The sequence below is a fragment of the Vanessa tameamea genome, chromosome 27 (genome assembly GCF_037043105.1).
Source record: "Vanessa tameamea isolate UH-Manoa-2023 chromosome 27, ilVanTame1 primary haplotype, whole genome shotgun sequence".
Classification (NCBI taxonomy): Eukaryota; Metazoa; Arthropoda; class Insecta; order Lepidoptera; family Nymphalidae; genus Vanessa; species Vanessa tameamea.
The window spans coordinates 1,587,713-1,601,060 of NC_087335.1; the positions used below are offsets into that span (position 1 = coordinate 1,587,713).

At 31.7% G+C, this 13,348-nt stretch overlaps 1 protein-coding gene across 1 annotated transcript in view; it reads right to left on the reverse strand.

The window, feature by feature from the left end:
- LOC113404895 (homeobox protein six1a) overlaps window positions 1–13,348 on the reverse strand; it is a 42,497-nt gene that overhangs the window by 27,231 nt on the left and 1,918 nt on the right. The window contains exon 2 of the mRNA XM_026645969.2: window positions 1,988–2,613. Coding sequence (XP_026501754.1) covers window positions 1,988–2,092 — 105 coding nt within the window. The 5' untranslated portion in view covers window positions 2,093–2,613. The remainder of the gene's footprint in view (window positions 1–1,987; window positions 2,614–13,348) is intronic.

The following is a 13,348-nucleotide window of genomic DNA, read 5'->3' on the forward strand; positions in this document are numbered from 1 at the left end:
TAATAAATTAAATCGCGATCATATTTTCTCTGAATCGCGCTAATGTTTGGTTCGGCGAATTATTATCGGTCTTGTCTTTATTGTTTTTTTTTTTATTTACAATGATTACCACGTGCTAATTATCAAACGGGACTCAGATGTGTTTTTTTGTTACAATTAATACTTATTATACTTATCGCTATATGGCATAAAACAATCAAAACATATGATTAATTCAAAGGCTGTCGTAACTTTTGATCTGCTTTTAATAAAAATGCATTTTAGTAAGGCATACCGTCCTTCATTAAGTACCTACTGTAATATATCGGTGCTTAACATCGTGAAGATCTTATCGGTTCGGAATGTGAATTTAATCGACAGTAGCTTGAATTAGAATTTAGAAATAAATTATTCATTACTGGATTTCGTATTGACATCATTTAAGATTCATCATTAAAGATTCACTGAACAAAAATTACAGTTGCCATTAAAAATTGAAATTCCATTGCGAGATAAAATCGTTAAATTTATCAACAATAATGATCTAATGGAAGTTAGAAGAGAGATTCATATTGTAGTGTAACTTCTTCGTACGAATTGGAATACAACTTAATCTGAGTTTAGCGTATTTTTGAAGATTAATTTTCCGTATACAAAGCAAAAATCCAAATATAATTTATTTAGAGGCATTTAAGAGTATCTTTGAAAAATAATTTTACATGATTCTGATTGATATGGAGACCCCAGTCTGAATTGTAGATTCTGCCCAAAATTACCAATTAAATACGTGTTAATAAAATACAATTAAATTTATACATCCTGCCCCAAAATCGAAAACTACAAAATCCATGCTTTTTATTTTTTGGTAAGCATGAATAATACCTTCATCTTATTTATTAATACTTATATATAACGTACCATATATTAATTGAAATTATTATTCTGTTCGGTACTCATCTTTCCTGTTTTCTATTTCCTTTGATATTTTCATATAAAACAAGTAACTCCAGGTTCGTAACGAAGAGAAACCGCCCGTAACCTTGGCGACTCTGTATCATGTTACAGAGGCGTGTCTAGGTAGATATTAGCTTTGTTAAAATCTTTCGTTATACCGTTAACTAGCAACACTGCCTGGCTTTATATATATTTTCTATACTAGTCATCCGACCTGACTTCGCATAGATAGGAGATGAATTCACAGATTACATAAAAGTGTCGGCACACGAGTCGGCCTTACACCCAAGTAGTGCTTATAGGTGTTTTACATAATAAAATTTTTAACTCTGGTCACACCATCGAAGACTGAAGATATTTCAGGCGCAGGAATGGCTTTACACCTTTCCAAAGCTAAGGAGCGTAAACACTGCCAATAAGTGATAATTATAACATCACGCTGCGACTACGAGGGGGACTTTAACACGTGTATAGCCGCGGAGTGGTAAAATAATTTACAATTTAATATGACTGTATTGAGTCAGAGCTATGTACATTTGTCATAAATATTTATGATATTTTCCACCTAACAAATAAATAGTCTTCAATACGCCAATGTTTGGTGGTATAGCTTTGGGCAAGCGCGTCTGGGTAGGATATATATCTACAAATTAGTATTGTTGTGTTCCGGTTTGGGTTAAGGGTGTGCAACCAGTGTAGGTAATGGTAAAAGGGATATAACATATTAGTTCCCAAGATTGGTGGCGCATTGGAGTTATTATTGATTGATATTTCTTACAATATCAATGTCTATGGGCAGTGGTAACTTACCGTCACGTGGCCCATTTGTAAGTCCGCCTAACAATGACATAAAAAACGCCGCGAACCTCGATGTTGCGTGAACGAAGATGTTATGATATGTTTATAAGTTTAGAATTATTATTTAAAAAAATTTTGAATAAAAATAATCCAATTATATTTACTAATTGAAAACCAACCCTTCGAAATAAAAGGTACAATAATACTATAATTATCAGCTTAAACTCATTTAATAACAAAGAAAAACTTCTCTCACCTCGCATACGCACGCGACCTGCTCCTGTGTGAAACCGAAACTCGGCAGGGGGGCGTCTCTAGGGGGGGTGGCCTCCCGCTGGCCCCACTCTGGGCCCCCCAACATGTCCAAATGCTCGTCTCCAGCCACTTTGACACCAGTACAATAATCCACACACGAAATTTTTGCACCAACTTTGGCGCCTATTTCACATAAAACAACTGACTGACAATCACAAATTGGCGCGCTTTAATTCTCACAGATAACGAAACAACACGTTCGGTTGTTTTTTTTAAATGCTTGGGTTCGTTTTAAGTAAACTAAATAAACTGAAGGCAGCAGTCCCAAAAATGTTTAAACAAAAGATCACCTTAAACGATTACTTATTTGTAAAAGGATCGAAGTATGTTTTTAAAAGGTTGTTTTTGAGGTACACTCTGGTTGTGTACTTTTTAATATTTGTTCACTTTTAAGCAATGATCACTATTAAACACCCAGTCTCTATCTGGTTAAGGTTTGTTTAGAGTATTTAATTTATATTTGGTTGGAGTTTATCGCTTTGTTTTTATTTTTATTTTATTATGATTTAATCCCTCTTCGTTTTTCTCTTCTTTCTCATTTTAATCTTCAAACGATTTGACGTTCATCTGCAAAAAAAATGTTATAAATAATTATGTATGTATTTATTATTTAATTAATAGATCGACATATGTCAAAATGTACTTCTCCTAATAAAAAAATACTGTTATAATACTTAAATAATATTTAATGCAACAATATATATACATAGATCCGATGATAGGTATACCGAAAAGTTAGTATGTCCGTATGATATTAAGAAGTTATATTTATGTACTATCATAATTGAAAATATTTAGTTTTTGTGTTTCTCAGAAGTCATTTTAATGGCTTACGAAGTCAGTAAATCTAATTGTTAAAAATTTAAGCTTAGTGTTACATTATTTTTAACGACATCGATTTAGTTCAAACATATTTGTATTTTAAATATATCATACTAACTATTTTAAAAAAGTAAATTTGGTTTGTTGACTTTATAACGATTCACGTAAAACTATTCGATTGATATGAAATATTCGTTTATTGATTCAGAACGAATGGAGTTGGTTATGAAGTATGTTAATATGTTATGCTGACATAGTGATAGAGAAAATTGACAGTCGAAACGAACGCTACCGTAACTCATGAGACTTATACTTTGTATAAGAACTAAACAGTAAGTTTTCGTGTTCTTGTTTTGTGTTAATCATGCCACGCTCAGAGCTTAAACATCGTAAGGATACCTGCACGTGTCCCGCACCTGTTAATCTTGCCTATATTTATAAAAGGTATTAATATTAGATGTGCGTAATATATTTTTCGCCAGGATAGATTTTTAATATTAAGTTACATATAGATATTACACGATGATAAAGAATATAATCAATTAATTTGTAGAAATTAGTCAAATCTATCCAGGTATACATAAGACGACTGTTTACATGTGGTTTTGGCATTTTTGATATCATTCTAAGCGTTCACGATTTGAGATCAATATAAATATATTTAAACGTAAATATTATATATTATTTATTTGTACTAGAAAAGAAAATAAAAATCTTTTGTTCCAAATTTAAATATAAATCATTCGAATCAAATCACAAAATCTCAAAAAATACAATTAATTTACCATATTTTTATAGCACCTAAATTCACTCACGTACATTGAAGTATTGTTTAGATTCACTGACAAGACAAGAGACGATTTACTATTAGATACAATTAACAAGTAAAATTCAATCTTAATTTGTTGTAGGTAAAGTTCATATCGCTTTACGTAAACTAGAGTGCATCAATCTTCTATCTCTTTCTAACATATTAAATTTGATTAAGAGTGAGAGAGATAGTGTGGGTCGTAAGGGGGCAAGATGTTAAATGTTTGGTGTTTTAAGTAATTTTTATCATCGACACGATCGCGAGGGAGGCCTCGTTGAAATATGGAGCTGACGGGTTGATAGTGATGTGACAATTTTGACACTATCGATATTGATAATAACTACTTAATTTTAATTAACCAAAAGTAGATTTTATATATTTCTTTTGTAAGGTTAAATACCAAGAATAACTTCATAGTCACCATTTTATGTTCCTAATTCGAGTTTTTAATTCGTCTCGTGCTCGGCGTTGAAGGAAAAATTTAATGAGGTAACTTGCAAATGCCCGCATTTGAGCAGTCTAATGGAATAAGCTCTTAAATATTTACGCAAGAATAAAGCTCATTTTTGCTCAGTTTTACTAGCTGTTATTTTGCATATAGACGTAACGTGTTTCTTATTAAATTAGTAGATATCTAATATATTATCATACTAAGTCATTGACCCTTGGCGTATACATAACAATATACTTGCGTATGAATTATATCATCATATAGTTCGTAAGCAATTCATACCTATCCAATTTATCACCTACCTACCTACTTACTATACTTTATGTAATAAATAAATAATATATGGTCAAATATTCTGTATTAAACATATATATTATTACAATTATAAATCATATTAAAAAACTTATATTTAAAAGTATTTACATAATTTTGTAATAAAAAAATAAATAATATAACAGTTACTAAAGTATCAACGATTAAAATTATGTTAAATACTTAAACACAAACGTAATTATGTATATTCGGATTGACAAGTCTCATAGCTCTAACACGAAGGTTTAAGGGTATTCATTGAAATAGCGCAAGAGTTAATTTTGAAAAATAATCTCATTATTTTTGTCTATTGGACCGGGAGGTAGTGCTAGAAAATTACAAGTCGTTAGCTTCAATTATAATCCTTCGGGGTTGCAGTAATTACTTAATTCATTCGAATTAAGAAATTAATTCCATAGACCATAATGTGTTAGCGCTGATCGTTGGCATTTAACTGAACTTGTCAGATCAATTCGAGTTCTTCTGTTATAGCATAAGTAAACGGACTTACAAATGGACCAACTGATGGAAAGCAATCACCAAAATCCTTACATCGCAATTACGCCAACCACCTTGTATGCGTTATGTCTCTTGTGCCTAGATGTGTACTAAACTGGTTAACTCTTCTTACAATCCGACCCACAACAATTCTAAGCATTGCTGTTTTACGGTGGAATAAATGATGAGTGGGTGGTACCTACCCAGACCGGCTTGTACAAACGTTCTGGTATTTGCTGTTATATCAATAATCATTTTAAACATGTTTCCTACTTACTTAGTAATTATATTAAGCAGCCATTCGAATTACCATGCATACCTACGTGTATCACGAGGCAATTTATAATTTTATTATAACACACGAAAAACAACTGCTGTTATGAGGAAAGTGAAAAGGAAAGCCGCATTCGGCAATGGCGAGCCCTAGAAGAGAGCCCTGTTTACAGCAATGGATGAATATGTACCTACTGATAATGATGATAAAGTTATTGTTTAATTAATAAATAATTTGTAATAATTTGATGGTAATATAATAAGTACGAGTATATATTATTAACCGACGTTCATTAATTTAAAATTTAAGAACCGCATAATAATAAGAATAACAATGATGGATATGGAGTAAATTCGACACGAGTAATTAACTTTTGACATATTCATACTAATCAGGATCATCCTAGTTAATTTATAAATTATAAACAAAAATCTATTAAGCTCCAAGTATATGACTGTCTAGGTAACAACCACCTACTCGCCAGTATTCTTCTAGCAACTACTAGCTAGAGAACTAACACTAATATAGAAAATATAAAATTTCTAAATTGATTAAAGTCATGGCGTCTAGTGGCATATAGGCAATATATTCCAAGTATCCAGTAGCAACGATGACTCCACAATTAAGTAACCCATTTGTAATTCCGCTCTAAAAAACACAAATAGGATAAACACATTACCCTCTTTGGCTGCTCCATAATGGATAAAAATAGATAAAAATATTTTGTATAATTTCATGGCACTGAAAATATATGGCATCAACTGTCATAATATTTGGCCGTCTTCCAAAGAGGTTCAGTTTGTCAACAGGCGGCTAAGAGGAATTTTTCTATCTTTTATTTATGATATTATTCACCCACGCTGAATAATTGACCTAACAGCTTCATATGAGTATATTTTAAATAAAACGACCCAAATTTGTTATAAAAATAGATGTTTTTTGCGAATACATAAAAAAATTACATGTTATCCGCAGACAATTTACAACAGACCTCATTAAATTCGAGATCAGTTTTTGTACGACAAATTGAGATGAAATTTTGTAATTTCTTTTGTAAAGTATTTTCTAGCATGACTACAGATTCATCATCATCAAAATGTCTCCTGTAATATTCTAGAATCGTTCCTATAAATTAACCAAAAAAAAATATTGTCCTTTTTTAAAAAAAAACTTATTTGTCATTCAAAAATACTTTTTTAAATAAACATATTCAGTAAATAATGTCTTTGGCAGTTAAAAAAAAGTCCATATCTGAATTTTTTCTTGATAATTCCGTGTGATTCGTTCCAGTTTTATTACAATTTTTTTTAAGCAGTTTGTACAATCAAATTCACTAATTATAATAATTTTATACAGCAATATTACAGCGTTTAATAATAAAATATTACAGTAGCATTAATTTAAATTAACGCCATTAACGAAAATCAAACGTTAAAATGTAACATCGATATTCTACAATCACTACTACCCCACGTGGCGTCGCGATCTTATCGACGGGCACCAGCTGTAAAACACAAGATTTATCGACAGATTACCGCAGCACGATAATGGTACAAATCGCCTCACTATTAATTTGATTTTTCAATGTTATTCTTGGTATGCGAGGTTTTACGTATAAATATATAATATTTACTTAAATAGTTTCTGTTTATAATGAGTTAAGTGCAATTTTTTTCCAACTGTATGGTTTCGTTTGAACTCGTCATTTGGTATGTTTTTTTCTCAATTATAATTGAGTCTGGTATCTTTAGCCGAGTCATTAACATCCGAATTCAACACTGACTTTTCACAGTCATCACGTTCTACTTGGTGCAGAGAAACATCGTGAGGTTACCATGTATCAGATGAAATTTTGTAGGTGTAGACCAACTGGCATTGGAGCAGCACGATCGTTATTAAAGAACCTATTAAAAAACCGTTTTACACAATTGCTTGTATATTTGATTGTTGTCATGGTTAAGTTAGGTTATTTTAATTCTTATAATTTCTAAATTCAACCATACGATGCAAGTATTCCGTTAACTGAACCTCCTTTGCCAATATGAACTGATCGTCATTTACTTTTTAAATAGTAAAGCAAAACAAATGACTATACAAGTATTTTGTTTTTACGCACGACGCGTGTTTTTTAATTATAATAATTAAACGACCCCATGTAAAACTTTTTAAAAAGTGGTAGCTTTACTTAAAACAGTTTGTTAAATGACGATTCAAAAGTGCTTGTAAAAGCCTACTTGAATAGAGTATATTTTGATTTTAAAAGAACCATTCGCAATAATTACGCAATTATAAAGATGAATTTATAAAAAAAAATTTACTCTTTAGTGACTTTTTTGATTCATCTTGATTGATGGCTTGGTAAATTTTTATGGAATATTTTGGTATTTTTTTACGTTTCTATTACATTGAATAAATCTTTGAAAGGTACAGTACAGTCCTAATAAATTATATTTACAACGGTATGCGTACTATCTTGATTCCGTGAACCAACGAGAGCATAATGATAAAAATAATTCGATTATAAAGCACTCTCTGGGACTGCACACCATTAGCCGCGCAATTAGTCTAAACAAGAGCGCGGATACAACTCGAGAGAGATCTACGATTGACTGAATGATAATGGTCCGATTATCAAGTGTTTAAGATTACAACAAGTATATAATCGTGTCAGTCTCGTGAACAAGACATTCGTAGATAATGTCGAAATATCGAGCTCCACCAAATAAAAATAAAAAACATGGTAAATATCCCGTATTTAATACTTGTTGTAATAAAAGTAACCATGTTAGTTTAAAATCTGTGTTTTAGATGATTACTAAAAACGTACGTCAGTTTTTAATGATCATCTATAAATTATACGACCATATAGGTATTTGAAGAAGTCGATCTTTGAAATAAAAGGAAATGTTATATGCAATTAAATTAAATGTATTAAAGAGTTTTATTGAACGTAATAAAATTAAGTTATAAATATTTTTGTGACTGTTCTTATATGTTAGCTTAATAATGATTTATGTTTATCTAATTATTTATTATTGTGTTGTTTTAGGTTATGGCTTAACACAGAGTCTACTACTATTATGCCTTCAAAATTGAATTAAGCCTGTAATCTCGACCGTACCGTTCAATCTCCATCGTGTCTTCTACATCGCACGTGACATTTGCGAAATAATCTGTGCCCTCTTAAATAAAAGGCAGAATAAAAAAAAAATTAAAGAGTTGGAAACAATATCGGGCATCCTGAAATAAGGCTGGCAATAACAAAACTTTGTACAGAATTATTAACATAATAATTATATAACAAAGCGATCAGTTTTTGAATATATATGATAAGAATGAATTTCTTAGATTTAAAGTGGTATGGGTATGTGTCGTTTGCATTATTTGTCACTTGCAATTCAATGTAAATCTTTCTAGAACTAGATTTAAATAGGTATTTAATAAATGACACAGACCACATGTATTGGTCTGATATACATACTTTAAATTTACATTAAGATCTCTCTCGTCTTTTCGGTATAAACTAGAACTTCTGTTATTAAAGCTGTAATTACTGAATTTATTGATTGTACTTTTTGAATCGACGTCCTCAACCGGTGGAAGCGGTTAAAATTTTCCAACCACAGAAGCACTAAAGAAAAATAAAGCGCTATGACATTGAATTGAAGCGGTCTTTGAGATACGGAGTAATATATGATATTTATTATGGATTTGCAAAAAAATTACGTTTTGAATGCCAGCGAAATTGTTACCGGAACTTTTAAACTAGAATTTTAAACTAATTCTTATGTTTATACATAAGAATTATTAACATTAAGTCCTTAACTACATATATACAAATAAGAATTAAATAGTTACGGTATAAATCCTGACCGCGATGAATGGTGGCAAGAATGCTAGCTTAACCCCGCTGAAGTGGTTCACCAGTGGAAGCAATAAGACGAGCTGTTATACTTTTAATGAAGATTGTTGCCCTACTACCAAGGTCCAAGTGCTTCAACAGCAATATAAGTAGTTAAGTGGATAGTTTTATAATTAAAGATATATTAATCAAGAACTGCGCGTGATGCATAAAACAGCAGACCTAATAGCAAGTCGAATGAAAAATGTAAATCTAAACTCTGTTTATAACTACTTCTTCCTCGATTGGAATAGGCTATAGGTACTTTGAAAAGTTTGAAAATCGACTATGTGTTTATAAAACATTGACGCACGAAAGTAAAGCAAATGATGATATTATTTTTATCAATATTTTAGTTTATTGATTTAATTTTTCCTTCGTTTTGACATTTTTATGTAATACGTAGTATTTACTATTTTAGTAAATCTATCTACTTAACTAGTATTCTATCAAATTAGAGAATATAATATTAGGTATATTGTTTTTATAAATATTTAATTTTTGTATTATTTAATTTAAAATGGCCGAACAATCACAGTCAACACAAAACAACTAATTAATAAAAAAATTAAAAATGCATTTCAATATTGACAAAAGAGATTGTACTGTATTAAAAAAAAAAATTATGCCTCGTTTATCTTGTAAACCGTACTTCACATCACATCACTAAATTAAAAAAAAAAGACACGCTATCGAATAGGCCTACATGTAAATCCGATGCTATCTTAACTCTGAATGTTTTTTATGTTCAATGATCATGGGGGGTTAATTAATGACCCTATACGGTCATATTACACGAAAGTTACGATACATCGAGATAATAAAATTTGAAACATGTGTTTAAATGTATTATCAACAATATCGATAACGTTTTGGCTATGTGAAATGTTTAGTGACGCGCACGTTACGCCCGCCGTAAACACGCGTAACTTGGCATGTGACCGAATGCGGATAACACTTTTGGACGAAGGAAAGAACCGTAAATTTAGAATTATAACAAGTAATAATAATAGGAAAAAAAAAACTAAATAAACTTTTAAGATTTCTTATAAGCCTCAGTGAAGGCCTTATTCATAAACTTTTTAAATACAATTTGATGATTATTTGAGATTTCATTGTTTTTTTAATGATATAAGTTGGCGTATAAATAATTTACCCACCTACATAGTAAGCGGTCACCATCGCAAATATTATTCCTTAAAACACCAATGCGCTCCCTACCTTGGGAACTAAGATCTTATGTTACACTGGCTAAGTCACCCTTCAAAACTGGGCACAACAATATTGAGTATTCCTGTTTGGTGGTAGAATAAATGATCCTCACTCAGCTTCACTGGTATTGATGTACCAGTAATGCTAAACTTTCCTGTAGCCAATACACATACTTATTACGTAAAATTTCAAAGGCGTTTTTCCTCTTCACTTATGTTGTGTCTATTTTTTCTCATTCTAACTTAATCGGTTTTTTTTTCTATAATATCCAGAAGTAGAATATTTTTTAGATAACTTTTAAGCACTAAATATATCAGTAATTTCGTCCTTCACCTTTCCTTTGAACTTTTTGTTGCAATCCAACGCTACGCTTATAAGCCCTGTCACGTAAACGATGTAAATAAACGCAGGGCATAAAGAGGCTGTGCCGTGGCGTTTATCTGACTATCTATGAACTATCAGCGAATTTATCGTAGGTTACCAAGGCGATACGCGTATTTGAATGAAAGTCCACAAAGGGGCGGCTACACGACGATAAGTATAAAACATTGGTCATTGTTTTTATTTGAATATACTTTATGAAGATGGACGAGCAAAAAACTACCTAGTAGTCATCATTTCCCTTAAATATAGGCAGTGCAAGATACGTAAACCTTTCCATGGCTCCATATCTATACTCCACCTAAGGCCAATTTTGGATTTTTCTAGAAATTTTCGCAAAGTTTGAAGAGGATAGTGATACAGATTTTTGATAACATTTTACAGAGGCCTCTCCCAAGATGTACTAAAGCTACCGGTCGATCTACATTTACCATTTATTATTAATTTTCTATATCACGATGTGGTGATATTAACTAATTTTATTTTACTTAATATTATTAAGTACGTCCGGTATAACAGCATCCAGTCGGCTTTTCGATGAGCACGATGTCTCTGTTCTTAAGAGCCATTTTGATGTTATAATCCCTAATCGCTTTACTTGGGGCCTTGGGCTATCAGAAGAAAAGGGGGTTGCACTATTGTATCTGTGTACTAAAGACACTATTTCTTGTAAATCTAAATTGCTACAGGACTAATCGAAATTACGGAATAAATTTCGATTCAAAAACTCCATTTAATCCGGAACAATTTAGAAGTAATTTGCTTAGAAAGACATTTATCACTTATAACATCGTACCTAATTGCGTCGGACATTAGATGGACGGAAATAAGTGGGCGATCTTAATAGTCACGGCACATAATATATTGAATAATTTAAATGGAATGGCGCTACGTCATTAACATACTATATGTAATGACAAAAATAGTATTCGTTTTATAGCTTTGACGAAAGTAGTATTATTTTAAAGTCACTATTTATAGTATAATATAAATGCTCATTGCTGGACTATGAACTCATCTACTTGAGAAGATTTTGATCACATTCCACCATGTTGCTCCAATGTGGGTTGATGGATGAACATGTGACAGATTCAAATTTCACTTAATTCACAGCTGGACAAAGACATTTTCTATGTCTTTTCCATTCTACATGACATTGGCGAAATAATATATGCCCTGTTTGAAGTAAAAGCCATTAAACTAACAATTGAATTGTCATTTCAGATAAGATGACTTTTATCTGACATATGCAGGTTTCCTCAGGATATTTCACCGCCGAGCACGAAAATTACAAATTAAACACGTGCGTATATTTGAACTCGCGATTCTTGGTTGAGATCCACATGTAGGTGCAACGCTGAACCATCGTGTACCCTTAATCACTGTCATAATGAAAATGGCTACATGTTCAGTGTTTATCCTATTAAATAAAAATATAGTCAAATCAATGCGTGTGCGTTACAATGTCTTTTTGTCGTCTTGCCCATGAATTGTACAAAGCCAAAAATATACTAGAGAAGACAAAGAATGGCTATTTAAGCCATGACGAGCCTCCATACCTTACGTCAGTGGTGCTCGTCTGGGTTTAAACCAGCCATCGTTTAAGATCCACGCGAACAAACTCTTAGGCCATCTCGGCTCTAAAAAATGAGAACAGCCCTAGGCCCACCCGTGGGACGTCTATAGGCTACTTTTAATACGGGTTGATATACACGTGTAGCAGATTCCACATGATGTTTTTCTTCACCACGAACACGAGATAAATTAATCGAAGACCTTATTACTAAACATAAGATTACATTTATTCTATGTTTTCGTTAGATTTCAAAGTAGTTAATTTGAACGGCATTGGATCCTGATTACCTGCCTAACTGTTAGTTATTTTTAGATTATCATTATTCCTATTTAACTACACAGATTAGACGAAACAATTATTATGCAAGATAATTTCTGTAAGTTATATTTCGTCGGTAACGTTTAATTTATTAGCAAACTAATTAAAATTAATTAACTCATAAAATACATATATTATGACGGTATAGGTATATATATATATATCTCAATAGTTATGATGATTTGACTACGTATACTTACATAAGACATTAATTAATTATATTAAAAAAAAAAAACAATATTAGCACTAATGAATGAAACAAGATTAATTTGTTTTTATTATATTCGTAGGCGGACAAGTAGGCCACCTGATGGTAAGTAGTCACCACCGCCCATAGACAATGGCGCTGTAAGAAATATTAACCATTCCTTACAGCACCAAAGCGTCACCAACCTTGGTCACTAAGATGTTATGTGAGGTCCTGTGCCTGTAGATACACTGGTTCACTCACCCTTCAAATCGGAACACAACAATACTGAGTACTGCTGTTTGGCGGTAGAATATCTGTTGAGTGGGTGGTACCTACCCAGACGGGCTTGCACAAAGCCCTACCACCAAGTTAAAATTTTAGTCTAGGAATATTATTTATTCTTCTTAATCGGTACAAAGAAAAATATTAAAGTAATTCTCCGTAAATGTATAAATGATTACATTATAAGAATATTTATTTTAGTGAACCGTATTAGATATAAGAAAGTAAGACTTGAAATATACTAATTGGCGTTTGTCAAGGCAGTTCGTCAGAG